The sequence below is a fragment of the Leopardus geoffroyi genome, chromosome D2, assembly GCF_018350155.1.
Source record: "Leopardus geoffroyi isolate Oge1 chromosome D2, O.geoffroyi_Oge1_pat1.0, whole genome shotgun sequence".
In the NCBI taxonomy this organism is placed as follows: domain Eukaryota; kingdom Metazoa; phylum Chordata; class Mammalia; order Carnivora; family Felidae; genus Leopardus; species Leopardus geoffroyi.
The window spans coordinates 17,136,173-17,158,237 of NC_059334.1; the positions used below are offsets into that span (position 1 = coordinate 17,136,173).

The 22,065-nt window shown below is 45.3% G+C and overlaps 1 protein-coding gene across 3 annotated transcripts in view; it reads right to left on the reverse strand.

Annotated features, from left to right (window-relative positions):
* Positions 1-10,984: 10,984 nt before the first annotated feature.
* Positions 10,985-22,065, reverse strand: part of GNPAT (glyceronephosphate O-acyltransferase) — a 34,440-nt gene continuing 23,359 nt past the window's right edge. For all 3 annotated transcript variants that reach the window (XM_045437376.1, XM_045437375.1, XM_045437377.1), the window contains exons 9-16: positions 21,758-21,981; positions 17,771-18,013; positions 16,351-16,430; positions 15,145-15,285; positions 13,958-14,057; positions 13,785-13,878; positions 13,099-13,160; positions 10,985-11,295 (exon numbers count right to left, since the gene is read on the reverse strand). In XM_045437376.1, coding sequence (XP_045293332.1) covers positions 11,252-11,295; positions 13,099-13,160; positions 13,785-13,878; positions 13,958-14,057; positions 15,145-15,285; positions 16,351-16,430; positions 17,771-18,013; positions 21,758-21,981 — 988 coding nt within the window. In that variant the 3' untranslated portion in view covers positions 10,985-11,251. The remainder of the gene's footprint in view (positions 11,296-13,098; positions 13,161-13,784; positions 13,879-13,957; positions 14,058-15,144; positions 15,286-16,350; positions 16,431-17,770; positions 18,014-21,757; positions 21,982-22,065) is intronic.

Here is a 22,065-nt window from a genome sequence, read left to right on the forward strand (position 1 = left end):
CTAGCTAACTGGGGAAGGGAATACCCAACCCCAGCCCACTCTAGCCAGCCTGTCCCACCCGAGGGGGGCGAAAACAGCTGAGAAACACTCCTGAAATTCACTAAAGACAGACCTCGTCATTGGGTAGTACAGCCCTGCTCCCCCTCACTCACCTATTTACAGCAGTTCCTTTCTTCCCCGGGAACCCCATGTCCAGCCACCAAGAAAAAAATGACAAGGCGTCCCAAAAGGCAAAAACAGAATTTGAAGAGACAGAGCAAGCATCAGAACCAGACATGATAGGGTCCGTTGAATTGAAAACAGACTGGGAATTGAAAACAACCATGATTAAAATGCTAAGGCCTCTAACGGATAAAGAAAACAGCCCGCAAGAACAGATGGGCAGCAGTAATGCAGAGATGGAAATCTTAAGAAAGAACCAAAAAAAAAAAAAAAAAAAATGCTAGAGATAAAAGCAACTCACAAAAGCCCACATCGCAGTGGAAATGAAGAGCGCCTTTGATGGGCCTCTCAGTAGACTGGACCTGGTTGAGGAAAGCTGCAGGATGTATCAACAGAATCCTTGAAAACCGAAAAGCAAGGAAAACAAAGACTGAAAACCAACTAAACAAACACAGAACAGAATATCCAAGGACTGAGGAACAACTGTAAAAAGTGTAACAGGGGCCCCTGGGTGGCTCAGTCGATTAAGCATCTGACTCTTGATTTTGGCTCATGGGTCCCGGGATCGAGCTGACAGCACGGAGCCTGCCTGGGATTGTCTCTCTCCCCTCCCCTACTCATGCTTTCTCTCTCTCTCAAAACAAATAAACATTAAAAACAAAGTGTAACATATCATAATGAGAATACCAGAAGGAAAAGAAGAAGGAAGAAACACAGAATATTTGAATGGGTTTCGCTGAAGCAGTGTTTGTATCAGCAAAGGAATGGAAACTACCCAGAACCATATGAAACTTCAGTGCGCATGCACAGTGTAATACCATGCAGCTTAAAAAGGAATGCCCTCTCCAGGTACCGAGGTGGACACATGTCTTAAGTAAGTTGTTAAGAGGGGCGGCTGGCTGGCTCAGTGGGCAGAGCGTATGACTCTTCATCTTGGGGTCATGAGTTCAAGCCCCATGTTGGGTATAGAGATTACTTAAAAAAGATTTCTTAAAACAGGGGTGCCTGGGTGGCTCAGTCAGTTGAGCGTCCTACTCTTGGTTTCGGCTCAGGTCATGATCGCAGGGTCGTGGAATCGAGGCCCGCATCAGACTTTGCACTGAGTATGGAACCTACTTGGGATTCTGTCTCTCTCTCTCTGCCTCTGCCCCTCTCCCCACTTATGCTCTCTCTCTCTCTCTAAAATAAATAATAATAATAAATTAATTAATTAAATAAAAATATGTTGTTAAGTATAAGACAACATACAGAATAATCCTACAGTGTGCTGCTTTAGGAGTAAAAAAGGAGAAAATACAGTTGTATATTTGCAGAGAAATTCTGAAGGGGTCTAGGCAGCTAGAACTGGGAGACAGGGATAGAGATGCACTGTAGATTGGTTTTGTTTCGTTTTGTTTTAGTACTTGAATGTATCACCTTTTCAAACCATTAAATAAGAAAAAGAAAATTAAGTACGTTATGTTAAAAATTAGATCCACTCTCTGTTCTGTGCTACATCTTTCCAGCACTTTTGTTCTATACATTATGTGTGAGGTCTAAGGATACTCATTATTTTTTTTAATGTTAATTTATATTTAGAGAGAGAGAGAGAGAGAGAGAGAGACAGAGCACAAGCGGGGGAGGGGGAGAGGGAGACACGGAATCTGAAGCAGGCTCCAGGCTCCAAGCTGTCAGCACAGATCCCGACGCGGGGCTTGAACCCACAAACTGTGAGATCATGACCTGAGCCAAAGTCGGATGCTCAACCGACTGAGCCCCCGCTAAGGATACTTATTTTTAAAAACTTTTTATTTTGAATTTTTCAACACACAGTAACAGAGCAGTATAAAGAATCCCCGTGTCCTCATTACCAAGCTTCAAAAATTGTCAACATTCGGCCAGTGTTGTTTCACCTGTACCTAACAGCTCCCCCCACCCCACCCCATCTCCACTGGTTGTTGTTAATTATTATTATTACTTACAGTTTTGCTGGAGATAAGCTTTGAATGCACTGGAATGCATAAATCTTGGCTCGAAAATTTGGAAAAATGGTTCTGCGGATGTAACGACTCCCCAGTAAAGATGTAAAACGTTTGTGTTTTCCCACGTGGCGATGGCGTTACCTTTCTTGCGTGGAGCACTGTGCTTGTTCTTGCCCTTACCTCAGGTTCTTTTTCTGGAAAAGAAAATCAAGTATGTTTTCAAACATACTTGGGAGTAGTAACACGTAGACCCCGTTGCTTGGAGCTCAAAGGTCTCCGTCAGGTACGCTGGGGAGGATGTTAGGGGAATCTGGGGTGGGTGATTCTAGTCTTTCTCTAAGAGATGAAACATCTAAGGTTGGACTGTCCAATATGTAGTCACTTAGCCACATGTGGCTGTTTAAATATAAATTATCAAAGGACGCCTGGGTGGCTCAGTTGGTTGAGCGTCCGACTCTTGATTTCGGCTCAGGGCACGATCTCACAGTTTTGTGAGTTTGAGCCCCACGTTGGGTTCTACGCTGACGACAAGGAGGCTGCTTGGGATCCTGTCTCTCTCCCTCTCTCTCTGCCCCTCAGCCTCTCATTCTCTCCCTGTCTCTCTCAGAATAAATAAACTTTAAAAATATATACAAATTATCTAGGGGCATCTGGGTGGCTCAGTCAGTTAAGCCTCCGACTTCAGCTCAGGTCATGATCTCACGGTTTGTGAGTTCGAGCCCCCTGTTGGGCTCCGTGCTGACAGCTCAGAGCCTGGAGCCTCCTTCAGATTCTGTGTCTCCCTCTCTCTCTGCCTCTCCCCCACTCTCACTGTGTGTCTCTCTCAAAAATAAACAAAAAATATAAATATATATATATATACTATTAATAATAATAATAACAATAAACTCAGTTCCTTGGATATACTAACCACATTATTAGAGCTAAGTAGTCACAGATGGCTAGTGTATACCCTATCGGACTACGCAGTTATAAAACATCTCCATCATTACAGAATATTCTACTGGACAGCGCCGATCTAGGGCACGGATGAGGGGTGAGAGGGACAGAGAGGGATGGGGGGGAGAGAGGGACAGAGAGACGGAAAGAGAGGGAGGTAGAGGGGGGACAGAGAGGGATAGAGAGGGAGGGGGAGAGAGGGACAGAGAGAGGGAAAAAGAGGGAGGTGGGGGGGGCAGAGAGGGATAGAGAGAGGGAGGGAGGGAGGGACGGAGAGAGGGAGGGAGACAGAGAGAGAGGGACAGAGGGGAGGGAGAAAGGGAGGGAGGGGGGACAGAGACGGGGCCTAGTGGGGTGGGAGGTGGGTCGGGCACTGACGGGAAAGCCACGGGCAGCCGGAAGCCCTAGCCGCCTCACCTGAGAACCTGAGGCTCCCAGTCCAGGGCTGTTCCGTCCCCAGCAGGGTCCTAGGGCTTCTGGAGTCACGCCATCCCCCATGGCCCGGCGGTGTCGCTGCCCCAGCTCTGGGCCTTTGCCTGGGTTCCGGCTGCTCTGGCCATTAGCCCCCCGGCCCGAGATTTTTGTTTTGTCTTGTTTTTCACGGAAACAAGAATTGGGCTTTATAATCTTGTTAGTCCATGATTCTTTCACAAAATTCATGTGAATGGAACCGGGAGACGACTTACTCCCTCGTGTCACTGACCTTCCACAGGGCCCACTTCCCTTGTTGATGAAAAGGGGGTAATCCTCACACGACCCTCTGCACACTCGTCCCGAGCACTCAAAGAGTTAATGTTTTGGGGCACCTGGTGGCTCGGTCGGTGGAGAATCCAGCTCTTGGTTTGGGTTCAGGTCGTTTCCCCAGGGTTGTGGGATCGAGTCCTGTGCAGGGCTCTGCAATGAGAGGGTGGAGCCTGCTTGGGATTCTCTCTCTCTCTCTCTCTCTCTCTCCTTCTGACCCTTCCCCTGCTTGCACGCACTCTCTCTCTCTCTCTCAAAAAAAAAGAGCTAATGTTTGGAAGGCACTTCTAGAAGTGCCTGGCACACAGTAAGTGCCCGGTAAGTGTTACTCAAATAGAACAAGTAAGTCGCAAGTCTTCCCTCTGCAGGGGACACAGCCAGCCCGTCAAGGCCTGACATGAGCCCAAGGTCCCCCGGCTCCCCACCTGCTTCCCCCAAATTAAGCTCCTCAGTTCAGACGCTGTTGCACAAGACAAGGAATGTGCTGGGTGAAAGTCACCTTCGGTTTTTTGAGCATAACATTACCTGCCGTTTTAATAAGCGATTTTTACACTTTAAAAAAAATGATTTATTTTTGAAGGAGAGAGAGACAGCGTGTGAACGGGGAAGGGGCAGACAGCGAGGGAGACACAGAATCCGAAACAGGCTCCAGGCTCCGAGCTGTCAGCACACAGCCCGATGCAGGGCTCGAACTCACAAACTATGAGATCATGACCTGAGCTGCAGTCGGAGGCTTAACTGACTGAGCCACCCAGGCACCCCTAAGCTTTTTTCTTTTTTTCTTTTTTTTTTTTTTTCAAAGTAGGCGATTGAGAGAAATCTGGCAAAAACGTCGCAGGCGTGCGCTGAAAGTTACCTGACTTGGGAGATCCAAACCTTAACCTGCAGGAGACGAAGCCAACCAATGTGCGCCAGGGAACCCAGCCCCGGAAACCTAGCGAGGCTCAGGAGAGGCGGGATCGTGAGGAGGAGCCTGGGAACCTGTGAGAGAAGCAGTTAGAGTCCTAGAAAGCCCGCCCACCTCGCCCCTCCCAGCAGCGGTTCCTCATCCTCCGGGTTAGAGACTTACTTTCTGAAGAGGTTAAACCAACGTGACCCTAGTCTTAGATTCACCGAGCACACCGGGGCCGGGTGTTGTGAAAGCGTATACGCTGGAGGAGACCCCCAGGCTCCCGGATGCTAGGAGACCAAACGATTCCTCTCTGGAGAAACGAGGGCTGCCATCAGCTCAGTCCCGTCTCACTCCTAAATGTGGATAGATAGGCAGAGGTCGCTAGGCATCTGGGGAAATCTCATTAGGATGGTAGTGTGTCCCTCAAACAAAGACAGGGGGTTAGCAAATTAGAAGCCAGGGGGTCCTAAAATAAAATAATATGACTTTTAGCTGTAAAGAGTAGAGGAAACAGAAGGAAGACAGTTATAAAAGAAATAATACAAGGACATTCCCTAGCACTGAAGAACACGCATCTATTAAAAAGGTCCACTGAGGGACTAGGATAAAGAATTTAAAAACATTGACAACAAGTCAACAAAACGAAAAGGCAACCTACTGAACAGGAGAAAAAATTTGCAAATCACACATCTGATAAGGAGTTAGTATCCAAAATATGTAAAGAACTCATACAACTCCGTAGCCAAAAAACAATCCCATTAAAAAATGGGCAGAGGCTCTGAACAGGTATTTTTCCAAAGAGGACGTCCAGATGGCCAACAAGTACACGAAAAGGTGCTCAGTCTCACTCATCCTCAGGGAGACGCAAATTAAAATCACACTGAGATATCACCTCACACCTGTTAGAATGGCTAAGAAGGTTAGGTGTCTTCAAAAAGGCAAGAAATAAGTTTTGGTGAGGATGTGGAGAAAAGGGAATCTTCGTGCACCGTTGGTAGGGATGTAAATTGGTGCAGCCACTGTGGAAAACAGTATGGAGGTTCCTCAAAATATTAAAAATAGAATTACCATATTATCCAGTAATTCCACTTATGGCAATTTATCCAAAAGAAATGAAAAGATACCTGCACCCCCATTTCACTGCAGCATTATTTACAACAGCCAAGACATGGAAGCAACCAAAGTGTCCATTCATGAATGAATGGATAGGAAGGTTTGGTTCATGCACATGAAATATTATTCAGCCATGAAAAAGAAGAAAACTTTGCCATTTGCAACCACATGGATAGAAGTTGAGGGCATTATGCTAAATAAAATAAGGCAGACAGAAAAATATAAATACTGTATGATTTCACTTACAGGTAGAATCGAAGAAACCACCCCTCCCAAAAACAACAACAACAAAAATCAGTTAGTTCATGGGTACAGAGAAGAGATTGGTGGTTCTCTGAAAGGGGTTTGGAGATGCGTGAAATAGGTGAAAGCAGTCTATAGGTATAAATTTCCAGTTATGAAATGAGCAAGTCAGGAAGATGTAATGCACAGCATAGTGACTTTAGTTAATACTGTATTGCATATTTGAAAGTAGATAGATTTGATCTTGAAAGTTCTCATCACAAGAAAAAAAGCTTTTAGAACTATGTATGGTGACAGATATTAGCTGAACTTAATTGTGATCATTTTGTAATATATACAGATATCAAATCATTACCTTGTACACCTGAAACTAATATACTGTAATGTCAGTTATATCTCAATTAAAAAAAAAAAGTGGAAGAGGAATATGGAAGAGAAAAAACAAGAGGATGTAGAATGAGGCCTCCATCTGACATTGCTGGATTTGAAGAAGCCCCAAGCCAAGGAATGAAGGGAGCCTCTAGGAGCTGGGAGAGGCAAGGATACTGATTCTCCTACAAGAGCCTCTGGATCAAGGGGACACCTTGATTTTATCCTAGCAAGATTCCTTTCAGATTTCTGACCTTGTCAACTGTAAGATCATAAATTTGTCTAAGCCACAAAAACAAAACAAAACAAAACATAAAACACAACAAAGCACATCACCCGAAATTTCAGAAAATATAAAAAACAGATCCTAAAAACTTCTTGAGAAGGCAAATAGTTTGTATTCAGGAATCAGAATGTTCTTTTGACTTCAGAGAAAAATAACTTTAGAAACTAGAAGAAAATGGAGAAATATGCTTTTCAAAATTTTCGTGGAAAATTATTTCTAAACTAGAATTTCTATACCCAGCTAAATTGTCAGACAACTGTGGGTGGAAAAAAGACAAGGTGATGTCTACAACATTAATCCCTCCTACAGCTGGAAGATAGGCTTCACTAGAATTGATAAACAAAAAGGAATAAATGGGACCCCAAAGAGGGGAATCCAACACAGAAAAGTGAAGGGAATTGTCAAGAGAACAGTGAAGGTAAATCCCAGGTTGACAGCTGTGCAGCAGGTCCAGAGACGGCTCTAGAAAAAAGTGATGCTTGAATCTATTTTTTTTAAGTCTATTTATTATTATGAGAGAGTGCACATGTGCGTGGTGGGGAAATGTGGAGAGAGAGAGAATCCCAAGCAGGTTCCATGCTGTCGGTGCAGAGCCTGAAGCAGAGCTCGATCCTATGGACCTTGAGATCACAACCTGAGTTGAAATCAAATCGATGCTCAACCGACTGAGCCACTCAGCTGCCTAGATGTTTGAATTTGTCGATGGGAGATTTGTGCTTCTGTCACAGTTGGTAATTTAGAAAGAAAGAAAGAAAGAAAGAAAGAAAGAAAGAAAGAAAGAAAGAAAGAAAGAAAGAAAGAAAAAGAAAGAAAGAAAGAAAGAAAGAAAGAAAGAAAAGGAATGAACAAAGTCAAACAAGACATCAAAATCTACTTTCTACCCTACATTGAATTTCCCATTCTATTACTGGAAGAAGAGATGTAGGGAAAAGTTGTGATTTCCAGCACCACTCAGCTGAACTTGGAACATGACAGGTGTCTGTGGATGAGGTACTGGGGCAGCGCACAGCATGACGCTGTTGGGCTGAGCAGCTGGGCTGAGGCACAAGCATCTGCAGCCACAGAAACCACCTGAAAGCATCCAATCTCATCTTCTTTGAGAAGCCAACTAGGGTTTGTCCCTGCCAGTAGTAGTAGAAGATAAGTAGATAGATAAGATAAAGATAAGTAGAAGTGTAATAAGATTACACTTATTGCCAAAGACTGTTTCAAATATGCTACCGGCATTTCTATTTCTTTTTTAAAAAAAATTTAAATTTACATCCAAGTTAGTTGGCATATATGCAATAATGATTTCAGGAGGAAGTTCCAGTGATTCATCTCCTACTTATAACACCCAGTGCTCATCCCAACAAGTGTCTTCCTTAGTGCCCCTTACCCATTTAGCCCATTTCCCCACCCACAACCCCTCCAGCAACCCTGTTTGTTCTCTATATCTAAGAGTCTCTTATGTTTTGTCTCCCTCCCTGTTTTTATATTATTTTTGCCTCCCTTTCCTTATGTTCATCCATTTTGTATCTAAATTCCACATAGGAGTGAAGTCATATGATATTTGTCTTTCTCCGACTTATTTCACTTAGCATAATACTCTCCAGTTCCATCCATGTAGTTGCAAATGGCAAGATTTCATTCTTTTTGGTTGCCGAGTAATACTCCATTGTATATATATACCACATCTTCTTTATCTATTCACCAGTTAATGGACATTTGGGCTCTTTCCATACTTTGGCTATTGTCGATAGCGCTGCTATAAACATTGGGGTGCATGTGCCCCTTTGAAACAGCACTCCTGTATCCTTTGGGTAAATTCCTAGCACTGCAATTGCTGGGTCACAGGGTAGTTCTGTTTTTTAATACTGTTTCCATACTGTTTTCCAGAGTGGCAGCACCGGTTTGCATTCCCACCAGCAGTGCAAAAGAGATCCTCTTTCTCTGCATCCTCGCCAACATCTGTTGTTGCCTGAGTTGTTAATGTTAGCATTCTGACGGGTGTGAGGTGGTATCTCATTGTGGTTTTGATTTGTATTTCCCGGATGATGAGTGATGTTGAGCATTTTTTCATGTGTCTGTTAGCCATCTGGATGTCTTCTTTGGAAAAGTGTCTATTCATGTCTTTTGTCCATTTCTTCACTGGATTGTTTTTTGGGGGTTGAGTTTGGTAAGTTCCTTAGAAATTTTAGAAATTTCTTTTTGCTTTTTGAAGTAAGCTCTGCACCCAACATGGGGCTTGAACTCATGACCCCGAGATCAAGAGTCCCATGCTCCACTGACTGAGCCCCCCAGCATTCCCGTTTCTCACAGCCCAAGAGGGATCATCATCCCTAGTTGATGGATAAGGAAGCTGAGGCTTTGAGTATAAGTAAATCCTACAAGAACACAGGGCTAGCAGATGGCAGCGTTGGATTTCAAACCCGGTTGGGTTCCAGACCCTGCATTCTCAGCTGCAACATTGAGTTGGGATAGCAGACTTGGAAAGCCACATGCTAGGGGCCTTTCTACCCACTTCAAAGCAGTGGCAGCTTCAGAATTTATAGATGGGATGGAGTGGAAGGGCGTAGGCACAGCAGTGTGGTCTGAAACCACGTGTGTGTAAAGGAGCACGCGTGGGGTAGGATAGCATGCTTTGAAAGTACGTTAGCATAGGAAGCACGCTATTCCCCAAAACTTTAGGTTTGCCTGGGTGACCCGGGGGTGGGGGGAGGTTTAGGGGAGCAGAGCCTCTGCTGCAAAGCCTCATTTGGTTTTGGCCACCCCCGCCCCTCTTCCTACCCCTCTCTTTATCTGCTTACTTGCTGGCTCGGATGTCAGAGCTGGCCAGGAGACAAGTCCGTAGCCACCTGTGCCCAGAACCCCAGGCTTTGCCCCCAGACCTGAAACGTGTTAAATGTAAATAAGTCGTCTTACTCAGTCTTCAACATTTATATGCATAGCACGACTGTCATGGAGAAAACCAAACCACCAAAATCGGCTGTATGGGGACTCTTTCGAAGGCACATCTACTCGGGAGGAATTGGCCAGGGTCCCAGGTTGCCAGCTGCTTTGAACTCACTCTCCCTGGATGGTCAGCTTTGTGTCCCCATCTAGCTGGCATGCCATGAAATCCTTTGCCAGGAACACTGTTTAATTGACTTCTTGTTGTCAACACACATAAATCTCTGGCTTTCCATACAAGCAGAGCCACACAGAGGGCCCCTCTGCCACCAACGTGTGGACCAGCACAGCAGCTCTCCACAATCTGCACGTGCAGCAGAAACCGCCTGGCCTCTGCAAAACAAACGCACATTCCAGGAATCTGGATACAGCAAGTCCTGGCACCACATGCCGAAACCTTCCAACATTTTCCATGGCACTTACGTTCCAGTTCAAATGTCTTACGAGAGTCCCTCAGTCCCCATGTGTTAACCCTGCTGCTGTGGACTGAATTGTGAGCCCTGAATTCTGATGCTGAAGCCCAAACTCTCCCAAACGTGACTGTGGAGAGGGAACCTTTGGGAAGTCATTGGGGCTACACAGAATAACGAGGGCAGGACCACTGTGTGCGCTCATAGCAACATGGTGGCCTCCGACAAGCCCAGAAGAGAGGCCTTGGAATGAAACCTACCTTGTTGGCACCTTGATCTTGGGACTTTCAGCCTCCAGAACTGTCAGAAAACGAATTTCTGCTGTTTAAACCACCCAATCTGGTATTTTGTTATGGCAGCCTAAGCAGACTAATACACCTGCCTTAAAAAAATTCCGCTGCCCACGACTGTGGTTTCAGCCATGTTGGCCTTTCGGGTTCTCCAGAACTAACCCCAGAACACTGTGATCACCCTTCTCTCAGCACACTCTGCTCCTCTGTCCCCGCTCTGTCCCCCCAGTCCCACACTTGGAGGGCTGGCACTCATCTTAATTCTTAGCTTAAATGCCACTCCCAGTGGTGGCTGGCTGTCACAGGTTTTGGTGTCACCCATCTTATTTCGAACTCTTCTTCTCCTGGATTCTTAAGCCTATTTATGATCAATCACATAACGTCTCTTTGTTGCACGTACTTTCTCCAATGCAGCTTTATTGCTTAAGGCCCCCGGGCGGCAAGCTTTCATGTAAGCTGGCTGATTTATCACACACCTCCGTCAAACTGGTACTTGTTTGACGCCACGTGAGGTGAAGGAAGCCACAGGAAACATAGGTGTGGCACTTCCGACAGCCACCGCCTTTCGTGCTGATGTCACACTGCAATTCAACAAGTCGGTGTAAATGTATAATACATGTAACAAGTTAGTGAAATAGGAGCTGGGCTTTGTTTTTCCAAACATGTTTCCAAAAGACTGTTTTATTTTAAAACACACACAGAGTCGGACACAGATGCCTTTTGAACCGTCACGGTGGAGAGAGTTATACTGATTGCTTACACCGGCTACCTCTTCTCTCTGCCGAGCCCATGGCTCTCACGTCTCGTGAAGCACGAGCAGATGACTCTCTTCCTTCACATCACGCTTGCTGGAATAAGAGTCCTCAGATGACAGCAATTATGTGACCACATTTCGCGTAACTGTTTGGCAATTATTAAAGTTTTGCAGTTGCCGGCTTTCCTAGGGGTATCTTACAACCTAAGGAAAAAAAACCAGCTCATGAAATGACCTTGAGTTTGCCCATCCCCATACAGCTGTTTAAGCCTGACACCTGTGTGGTTTCACAGGCTGACAAAGCCCCGATGGAGACACCTGCCTGTCCGCAGGGGAAGCAGCAGCCCCTCCCCTGCTCTACTCCCACCCCTGCCCCACTGGCCAGGCCCAGAGCCAGGATTAGAACCCAGTCTGCTTTCTGAACTTCCAGCCTCCTATGTTCTAGTACATCCACACCCACGTTACATTTGCCATCCATGATTAAGAAATCCATTCTGTCGTCCTCACTGAATGAGGGTTTTATTTAGGGTTTGTTTTGGTTATACGCACCTCTTACCAAACTCAAAGGTTGCATGTTCTGAGATTGCAGACATAATACGACAGAAGACTGGGATTTCATCATTCACATTTTCTTCAGCAAGAAACTAGCATTTCCACCTTCGCTATTTATGTCAACCATTCCTTTGTCCGTCTACCCTTTCTCTTCAACCCTTCTCGGTCAGCCACACGCCCCGTCCTGGTTTTCCCTTCATCCTGGCAGACATCTGCCTAAAGCTCTTTCATGTAGGTTTGGCAAATGTACTGAATTTCACGTAGGGGTAACAAAACTGCTACTTGTGAGAATATCCACTCAACGATGTAGTGCTTATTCAATATAATCAGCAGACAAGAATTTTTTTTTAGATGCTAACACTCTCCCCTTCTAAAACTATCCCATCATTCCTATGAGAAATGTTTGCTATCTCCTCTGACCTTTAGATGTCTTTGCTTATATCCATACTCTCAACTCTCTTTGCATACCATAAACAAATGACCCTGCCTTTCTGGACTGGATTATTTGTTGATAAGCCAAAGGCATCTGGAGAAGAGTAAGGCTGGATTATTCTCCCAAGGAGGTGCTATCGGCCCCAATTCTGAGTTCAGAAAGTCTATATGCTGTGAACACTGACCCCAACCCTTTACCGGGGAAAGAAGGGATCCAAGAGTAGACAGGGAGAAAATGAATCCAAGGACTCAAATGAGAGGTATTTTCTCCATGTCCGATAAGACCGGGTGTGAAGGGTCCAGATCTCAGACCCTGATTAATTATGCTAGAAGCTGATAATTTTTTTTTTTAATGTGTATTTATTTTAGAGAGAGAGAGCATGAGCAGGGGAGGGACATAGAGAGGGAGACAGAGGATCCAAAGTGGGCTCTATGTTCACAGCAGCGAGCCCAATGCGGGGCTTGAACTCATGAACCAGGAGATAATGACCTGAGCTGAAGTTGGACGCTCAACCGAGTCACCCAGGTGTCCCTGAGGCCGATAATTTTTTAATTTAATGAAAAAAATTTTAAGTAGGCTCCATGTGGGGCTTGAACTCATGAGCCCTGAGATTAAGATCTGAGCTGAGATCAAGAGTCGGACAATTAACCGAGCCACTCAGCTGCCCCATGTAATTTCTTTTTGAGGTTTTGTTTTCAAGTAATCTCTACACCTAGTGTGGGGCTCAAACTCAAACTCTGAGATCAAGAATTGCACGCTCCACCTACTGAGCCAGCCAGGCGTCCCTAGAAGCTGATAGTTGTTATGTTGTGAGGAGACTGCCCATTTTATGCTTGCTGTGTGTTCTCTGCACTTTGTCCTCACTTCCCTTTGGAAAAACCTAGGTAATATAGTTCTCTTTATATTAAAACTCTACTGTTGTTCATTTTGATGAAGTCTCTGGTGCCACAGTATACTTTCTTGTTTTACTGTATGGTGATAAATACAATGTGAAACCACATATGTCACTAAACTGTACTTACCAAGCATTTCTTCTAATTTTGTCGTGGCAGGTTCATTCACATTAAATACACTGTGACTATCTCTAGGGGAAGAAAATGCAAAAAACTCTTATCGCATAAACTTGGGTGGGGGGAAGTCAATGTTCATTATTTATACAGTAAGACTACTTTTCTTTTGTTTTCAAGTTTATTTTATTTTTTAGTAGTAATCTGTACACCCAGTGTGGGGCTCGAACCCACGACCCTGAGATCAAAAGTTGAATGTTCCACCGACTGAGCCAGCCAGCCATCCGTAAGCTTGACCGCTCTTACCTTCATTCACTCAGAAGAGGAAACATCTAACGATCTGCACATACATGTATGTATTTAGGTATTGCACGTGGGCATATACAAGTGTATACATGCACACACACTCTACTGTGCTCCCCCAAAATCTTTCTTATAATTAATCTATAAATTTCAATATTAGGTCAAAGCCAAACTGCTGGCCTAAAACACTTTTTTTGCTTCAGTATCATTTTTGTTCATATCCACATAAAATTTGCACAGTAACTCATACTGATGCGACCCATCAGCAGATGGGTGAGGGAGGTACGGTATAATGTTTACAGATCATCTATTTCTACGACTTTGTCTGGATTCGGGGCTCAATTGTCATTAGCCGTCGCCGCCCCTTCAGCACCCATGCGGTCCCACGCGGTACTTACACTTTCTTCTTCTCTACCACACCTAGCCTCACGAAAGCTGCTAAGGCATTTTTCTGTACATCGGAAGACAATACGTCGTAACACTGCGAGGCACCTGGGACAGAGAAAGAAGTGAGTGGACCACTTCTTGTTTTCAACTACAGGAAATCACCACCCACAGGGGTGTGACTGACCTTGATCAAGAAGCTCACTGGTGAATTTTCTAACTCCATCCAAGTACTGTTTCTCAGTGAAGTAGTCTTCTTCTTCGTGCAAGAGGTATTTGCAAATTATCTGGTTTTAACAGAAAGAGAAAAAGGCAGCCAAATACACTAGGACAGCCAGTAACGTGATAGCGCCCCTCGTCACAGAAAGATACTTTATGTAAGAGCAGAATAAATGCCCTCCAAGGTTTGGGCACAGAAAAGCCACAGAATTCTTGGGTCCCTCTTGAGCTCGTATCACTGCTTATAGTTAGAAAAAAGAGTTTGAAATAGTATTGACATTTATTAAAATACAATTTCTCACTTTGATGGGTTGCAAATTAAGTGAATCACCATCAGCTTAACAGATCTTACACTGCTTAGGAAGAGAGGACCGAAAGTTTTGCAACTGTTTTTTCTCTAAAAACACCTAATAGGCCCCAAACGTTGATGGCTTCTAGCACAGAAAGGTGCTTTGGGATAGAAGGAGCATTTATCATTTATCTACTAAGTGCCAGACTTTGTACAAGAACTATTTCATAGGCCACAGAGCCACTCTGCCAGGAGGTCAGTCCCGGGCACCTCTAACCGGTGCACAGAGCTCAGAAACAGAGCCCTCTTCTTGCAAATATGTACAGTCCCTTGAGAGCTTCCACTGCAAACTCCCCTTCTCCCTTTGAATCCTGGCACAGTTCTTGCTGGGCATATAGACCCTCCCCCCTCTCGAAGCACTCCTAGAGCTCTGACACACTCTTTCTGATACTTGCACCCCAACCTTTCCTTTCCCTTCCAACATCAGCCTTTAGTGATAGAAATAATTTCTGTATAGAAATTCTGATAGAAACGACTTTCTGCATCATTCAAATCTTGCATTTACTGCGCGCCTATGATGTATCAAACACCTTGCTACGTGCTACGAAAACAGCTGTTAAGATACAGCATGACAGTGCTTGGGTAAGTGTAGTTATGTGGCATCATAAAGCTGCTACCCTCTGGGGTCTGAGAGGGTGAATCACCTGAGAGGTGAATCTTTCACCCTATTGATCAATCTCCCTACTGTTCCACCATTCACCTGGGGGAGACACTTGCCCTTGGGACCAGAAGGAAGTACAGGCTGGGGGGATCTTAGTTATACCGGATACGGGAGGATGAAGCAGAACTTCCTAAGAGTTACATACCTGATAAGATTCCACAAAAGGTTTAAAGAGGCCTATTAAAAATTCTAAGACAGGATTTCCTTTCGGGGTAACTAGGATGTCCCTTGTTGTCACTTGTATTGTCTCACTTTTACAGAGCAGGTAACAGCCTTCTTCAAAGTCCTGGGAAGGAAGAGGAGAAGACAGAGTGCATCCACTAATTTAGGTTAACGACGACACTGAGAGAACACCAGTTAATTCCACAACCCTTCCGGAAGGTTCTGGTTGTTAGCAGCCAGAGAAGCGTGTGTGCTAACACACAAAATGCGGAACCTCAAACAGCAAACACACAGAAGATTCATAAGCCTTAGAAATCACGACACGGGGGATGGATTTTCTCACTCTGCATGGCCACACTCCTTACATTCCAACAGGAAGGACATACAGCAGGGCCTCAAAATATGTGGGGTTATGCTTATGCTCAAAATCTGTTGCCCTCATTTTCAACTGAGGAAAACCTGTGCTCCCTGGCACAGCGTACAGAAACCTAACTACTTGCCATCCTGGTACACCGCCCGCTGCGGCAAACCAGCGGGCCAGCAAACTACCGGGAATCTGGGAGCCCGATTCCTCATGAGCTGTCTATACCACTGGGTAACACTACTGCTCGCCAATCTCAAAGCAAGAGGCCCGACACATTCCAACAAGTTGTTAACGGGAAAATGTGTGGCAGTCGGTAAATTTTGTTTTAAGTTTATTTACTTATTTTGAGAGTGAGAGAGCCAGAGAGCCAGACAGAGCAAGTGGGGGAGGGGCAGAGAGAAAGGAGACATAGAATTCCAAGCAGGCTCCATGCTTGCCAGCACGGAGCCCAACATGGGGTTCAAACTCACGAAACCGCAAGATCATCACCTGAGCCTAAACCAAGAGTTGGACCCTTAATGAACCAAACCACCCAGGTGCCCCTGCTGGTTGGTAAATTTTTAACAAAACGGTGTTGATTTATTTACAGTGGCTGCACTGAAGGTTGAAAGAAAGACTCTCTTCTCACCAAATAAGCCCTACATTACTGATTAAACTTGACCAAGAACCAAAACAGAGCTTGCTGAGCTGTGAGTGTCCAAGTGTCTCTTTAATTCTGCCAAATGAAGCCTTGGAGAAAGGGAGGTCACACTCGTGGATGCAAGCCTACCATTTCCAGAACTCACACTGCGAACACACTTGGGCTCTTCGGCTGTAAGGATTTACCTTGACTGTGTTTCCTGGAAGGAAGATGAACTCATCTGAAAAAACACTGACCAGGAAGCGAAAGCAACCGTAGACATCCTCTGGAAATAAATTAATTACATCAAATTACAACATTGCTTTTGAAGGGAGTACCAAGAAGTCCTTGACTTTCCAAAATGTACTGCTTCAAAGGCATGTTATTCAAAGCCAGGGACAAGAATTAGGGCCCCCAAAGGAAGCTATAACCAATCCAAATTTTACGTACAGAACAAACTATAGTTTAGCAGTTTCAATAGTTGAATCTTAATCACAACTAGGCCTCAAACCAGTCAGTTTGGTGACGAACAAGATGCCACATTTCTTGGACGCTAGGGTCCTTCACTTTCCCCTGACCATGGTTCCTTAGTAGAGACGGAAAGCAATGACTTACTTCAGTCCCTTCTCTATTCATATTTCCTGCTGTCTTTACTGTATCTTTAGCACTGGAAGACACCAGCACACAGTAGAAAATACGGATTCTCCAGACACGTAGGTCTACCTCGCCCATCAACCACAGAGCCTTCTTCATTTTTCTGACATATGCTATGAACTTCTCATTAGAAGAATATACAGACGCATGGACAGGAAATGTTGCCTCCAATTTCAGGGTGTCCCCAACACTCTAGAAGACCATGCATGTAATCCTTAGTTGTGAATGAATTTCAATGTAAGAAACCTCAGATCAAGATTTGAGTTTCCTGGGTCTTGAACTAAATTGTCTGACTTCTCTCCAGGGCCATTTCCCCATCCACAAAATGAGGGCATGGACACAGGACCCTTGAGGTTCATTCCAATGCTAAAGGTCTATGGTTGGCACCGATAATTCTATCTTTGGAGCTTTGAAAAACAAAAACAAGCACAGCAATGTGTGGGCCACAGTCCAGACCCACTGAATCAGAACAGGGCTCGCCCTTAGTAATTCTAGCATAGCCTGGGTAGAAAACCCCTGACCTCGACTACAGGTTCCGGTGGACAAAAACGGTTTTATTCACTGTTTACACTCCTCATCGCCACTGGGACGCTACTGGGTATCTAGTAAGCACTCCTGCGCTGCTGGATTGTTGTGCCCATGCTGACCGGGACATGGACAGCCGTGCTCTAGTCCCAGAACCTTCCTTAGGTGATTAGGTACCTTTCCAGGCCTCACTTCCCTTACTTATAAATGGAGAGGTTTAGGTTAGATGATTTCTTAGGCCCCTTTCAACTCCCAAATGTTAAGTGGATGGCCATGTATTTAGGGAACAAGCCTAGCTTCTTCCGAGTACACAGGGCCCCTTCTTTGATGGTGTCTGGGACGCACACATGTGGCTGAGCATGATAAGGCTTCAAATGCTGCTCCCTATATACGGAGCTGAACGGCCAGGTCTCTTCTAAAGTTCAAGACCACATTCCCGAAAGTTACCTTTCCGCAACCCGGGTGTCATGTGCAGTGCCATGGCTACTAAGGAAGGGCGGACAAAAATGTTGAGCAATTGGTTCCTGTAAGCTGAGCACATGAGGAGAGTGATATGCTGGAAGAGAAGCCCACGGACCACTTCGGAGTCTCCAGAGTCCACGTTCAGAACCACCTGGTCTTTGACAAGGCTGGCGATGTTGGAATGCAGAAGAAGGTTGGACTGGATAACTTCTTCAGCAGCTTCATTATCTACACACAAAGACAATGCGTTCAGGCAGCAAAGAAATGGGATGGGTTCCCTGCTGGGAGTCTTAGGCCAGTGTATGCATCAACGTTAGGGACCTGACAGATTTACTTTCAAGCACCAGGTTCTGGTTTTAGGCTCTACCAACTGAAGTAATGATACCCTACATGAAAGATACCTATTTCTTTCTCTCTTTCTTTTTTAAGTAATCTCTATGCCCAACGTGGGGCTCAAACTCACAATCCTGAGATCAAGTGTCACATGCTGTTCCCACTGAGCCAGCCAGGTGCCCCTGTGAAGGGTATTTTCTTTTTAAAAAAAAATTTTTTTTTTTTTAACATTTACTTATTTTTGAGACAGAGAGAGACAGAGCATGAACGGGGAAGGGTCAGAGAGAGGGAGACACAGAATCCGAAACAGGCTCCAGGCTCTGAGCAGTCAGCACAGAGCCCGACGTGGGGCTCGAACCCACAGACAGTGAGATCATGACCTGAGCTGAAGTCGGACGCTTAACCGACTGAGCCACCCAGGCGCCCCAAGGGTATTTTCTAAAAGCAGTATAAACTCTGAGGACATTTAATGCACTTTCTTATCTACCCCTAAATTGTCAGCCACTCTGAAATGCATATCAATTCCCAGTCTAAAAACCAACACTTCCTCAGGAACCAAGGGTATCCAGAGTTTTGTAATAGCAAGTTACAGGATAAGAAAATCACATGCATGTGAATTCGCAAAATACTAAGATAAGAAGGCTCATGATGAAAACATACTTCACACACACACACACACACACACACACCCCTTGCTTAGACCAATTAATTCCAAGATGGCAAGAATATTGCTTTGCAGCTTTGCTGGTGAACAAAGGGTAAACCCAGAGGCGCTCCCCTAGCACCAGGCTTCCCTGGGCACAGGCGGACGCTGAGGAGGTTTTCTGGTTTCTTCACATCAGAGAAAACTAAAGAACTGAGCCCCTAACAGATGCTGGTAACTTACCACCTGACACTATGCTGGCCTAGAGAAGGCCAAGAAGTTAGTATTACAGAAGCATAAGGAAGAGATGGTGATATTCAACCAACATTCTTGGCAAGGGAAATCATTTTACTGTTTCCCTGAGCCAAAGAGCTGGTTGCCGGGTATGTAGCCAGGCACACTGGTCAAGCTGGGCAAAGTCTGCTAATGCTTTGCGGAAGAGACAACTGAGGGGTGTGGGGTTTCCTTCTGGACTCGATCACATTGCTCTAGATGCACATGTCTTGTCTCCGCTTGCTCAAGGTAATGACATATGGTAATGTTATATACATGATATAATATGACATGGCATAATGATACATGTATCATGAAGACCTCTTGATAGGAGAATGCTTAGGAATACGTGGTAAGTGGAGTAAGGAAGAAAAAAGGAACTGAACGGATATACCACATTCTGAATCAGAAATCATATTTAATCACTCTATTACTGTTACTTAGATACCAACAGACTCTCACTCTATAATAACTTAAGTTATTTTAGTTGCTGAATAGATACTCTTAGCTACAGACTGGCCTACTTCTTCCATCTTGAGAAAACAAAAATGCTTGGAAAGACAGGTGCCTAGGTTTTCACATGCTCCTGGGCCAAGTAGGAGTCAGCACTTTACCTACGCTTTTCTCATGATTTTCTACCTGAATCACACTCAACGTGTCCTTTGCCGCCCACGGGAACATGTGTCTGACTCATCTTTGTTTCCCTACTGGTGACCACTATTCAAGGCGATGGCCACTTCTGCTGGCAGTTCTGCCTAAACACCTCATAGCCCCACCTCAGCTCTGCCATTGCCTTGTTCAGGCTCCTTCCCTTCCCATTCGTGTGGCCCAGCTTGAAAACGGACACTAGTTGTTTTCTACAGTTGTTTGCAGTCATGTTTCCCTGCTTAAAATCCTCGACTGTGGGGTGCCTGGGTGGCTCAGTTGGTTAAGTGCCCAGCTCTTGATTTCAGCTCAGGTCGTGATCTCACGGCTCGTGGGTTCAAGCCCTACATTGGGCTCTGTGCTGACAGCATGGAGTCTGCTTGGGATTCTCTCTCTCTCTCTCTCTCTCTCTCTCAAAGATAAATTAAGGGGCGACCAGGTAGCTTAGTCAGTTAAGTGTCCGATTTCTGCTCAGGTGATATCTCACGGTTCGTGAGCTTGAGCCCCGCATTCGGCTCTCTGCTGTCAGCACAGAGCTTGCTTCTGATCCTCTGTCTCCCTCTCTCTCTGCCCCTTTCCCATGCTCTCTCTCTCCAAAATAAATCAACATAAAAAAATAAATAAGCTTAAAAAAAAATCTGCGATTGAGTCCCATAAACTACAGCTTCCAGTCCAGATCCCCCAGGCAGCAGGCCCAGCTAATCCAGCCTGTGTCCACATCCACATCTGTGTTCCCTCTCCCAGAGCCAACACTGTAAGCTCACCCACCCACCTGCAGGCCAGCATCACCGTGATGCGGTGCTGTTGCACCATTTCACGTTTCCCAATTCCTACGTTAGCAATCCCTTGCCCGCTCGTCTTCCAGAATGGCTCCTGCTTTTCCATCAAGATCGGTTCAAAAGTCATTTCTATGAAACCTTCCCCGAGCGTGGCCCTTCCCTACACAGGGGTCTCAGCAACGCTCTGCGGTCCATTCAAAGTTCTTTGTGTGTGTTTCGCTGGCCCCGCTTCACTAGATGCCCCGTCCCTGCCTTCCACACGCCAGGAGGACATCCCACACAGGGGTTGCGCCTTGTTCTCTCTGGCCTCTGGGTAGTTCCCAGCACCCACCAGGCACTCAAGAGGTTTAATGAGTGACCAGTGGGGAGCTATGAATGGATTACATTTCCATCTGTGGTCTCTGCAATTTTGACTCAAAGAGATTGGAAACAGCTAAAGCTAACACTTGGCACACACGTCCCAAACTCCCGGCGAAGTATTTATAACGCCAATGAGGGCTTTACAAAGTTGTCATTTTCCGAGAATCGTATAAAGGTCCACGAGACTGGCCCTTTGGTCCTTTTGATGGGGTGAAGCGAATGGGCTGCAAATCTAATGTGGTTTAAAACGAGGTGGGTGTATTACACCGACGACGGTGAGCAGTGAGTAATGCGTAGAACTGTCCAATCAAGGCTACACACCTGAAACAAAACACGTGACGCTAACTGTATTTTAGTAAAAAATAAATAAATAAAAAAACTTTGAAAAAATAAAAATAACAAGAAGTGGGTACGGAGAGAAGAATATGCGGAGGAAAGAAGATTCATCCACTCTCCACCCTGCTAGGTGCCAAGGAGGCAGCATTTGAATTGACATACCCAGAGTCTCATAGGAAGAAGTGACACGTAAGCAATTGTTCTCAAATAATCAACATACTGTATTCAGTGTCCCCCAGTGATAAAAACAAATGACGTTTTCTTTCTGTCTGGGGTGCCTGGGTGGCTCAGTCAGTTAAGCATTGACTCTTGATTCGACTCAGGTCATGATCTCACAGTTTGTGAGTTCAAGTCCCTCATAGGGCTCTGTGCTGAGCCTGTGGAGCCGGCTTGAGATTCTCTGTCTCTCGCCCTCTCTGCCCCTCCCCTGCTTGCTCGCTCTCGCTCTCAAAAAAAATAAATAAACTTAAAAAAAAGTTTTCTTTCTCTCTGAGCAAAGCTTTGCTCGGTGTCCTGTGTAGGTGTTTCATGTCTAGGTGACAGCTTTTCCAAATTAAGAAACAAAAAGCAAGCACGCTCCTCACATACATCTCACATACGTACCGGGCCAGGTGAGAAACCCCCCGAAGGCCTGGGTTAAGCTTTTCAGCCATAAAGTCTTCTCCACCAGGGCATCAAAGTCCATGGAAGGCTGGTTCTGAAGCAGAACAGCAGCCATGAGGGCCCATGGGCTCAGAACCAGGTTTTGAATTTGCAGAAGCTGCATTTTATAGGCAACTTCAGTGACAAAGGCATGCATGTCCTCTGACTGTTTCTGAGGGATATACCTATAAGAAAGAACAGGGAACAACAAATTACAGTTTTGCTACCCACAATGATGTGAATGGTGGGGGAGGGGAACGGGAGAAGGC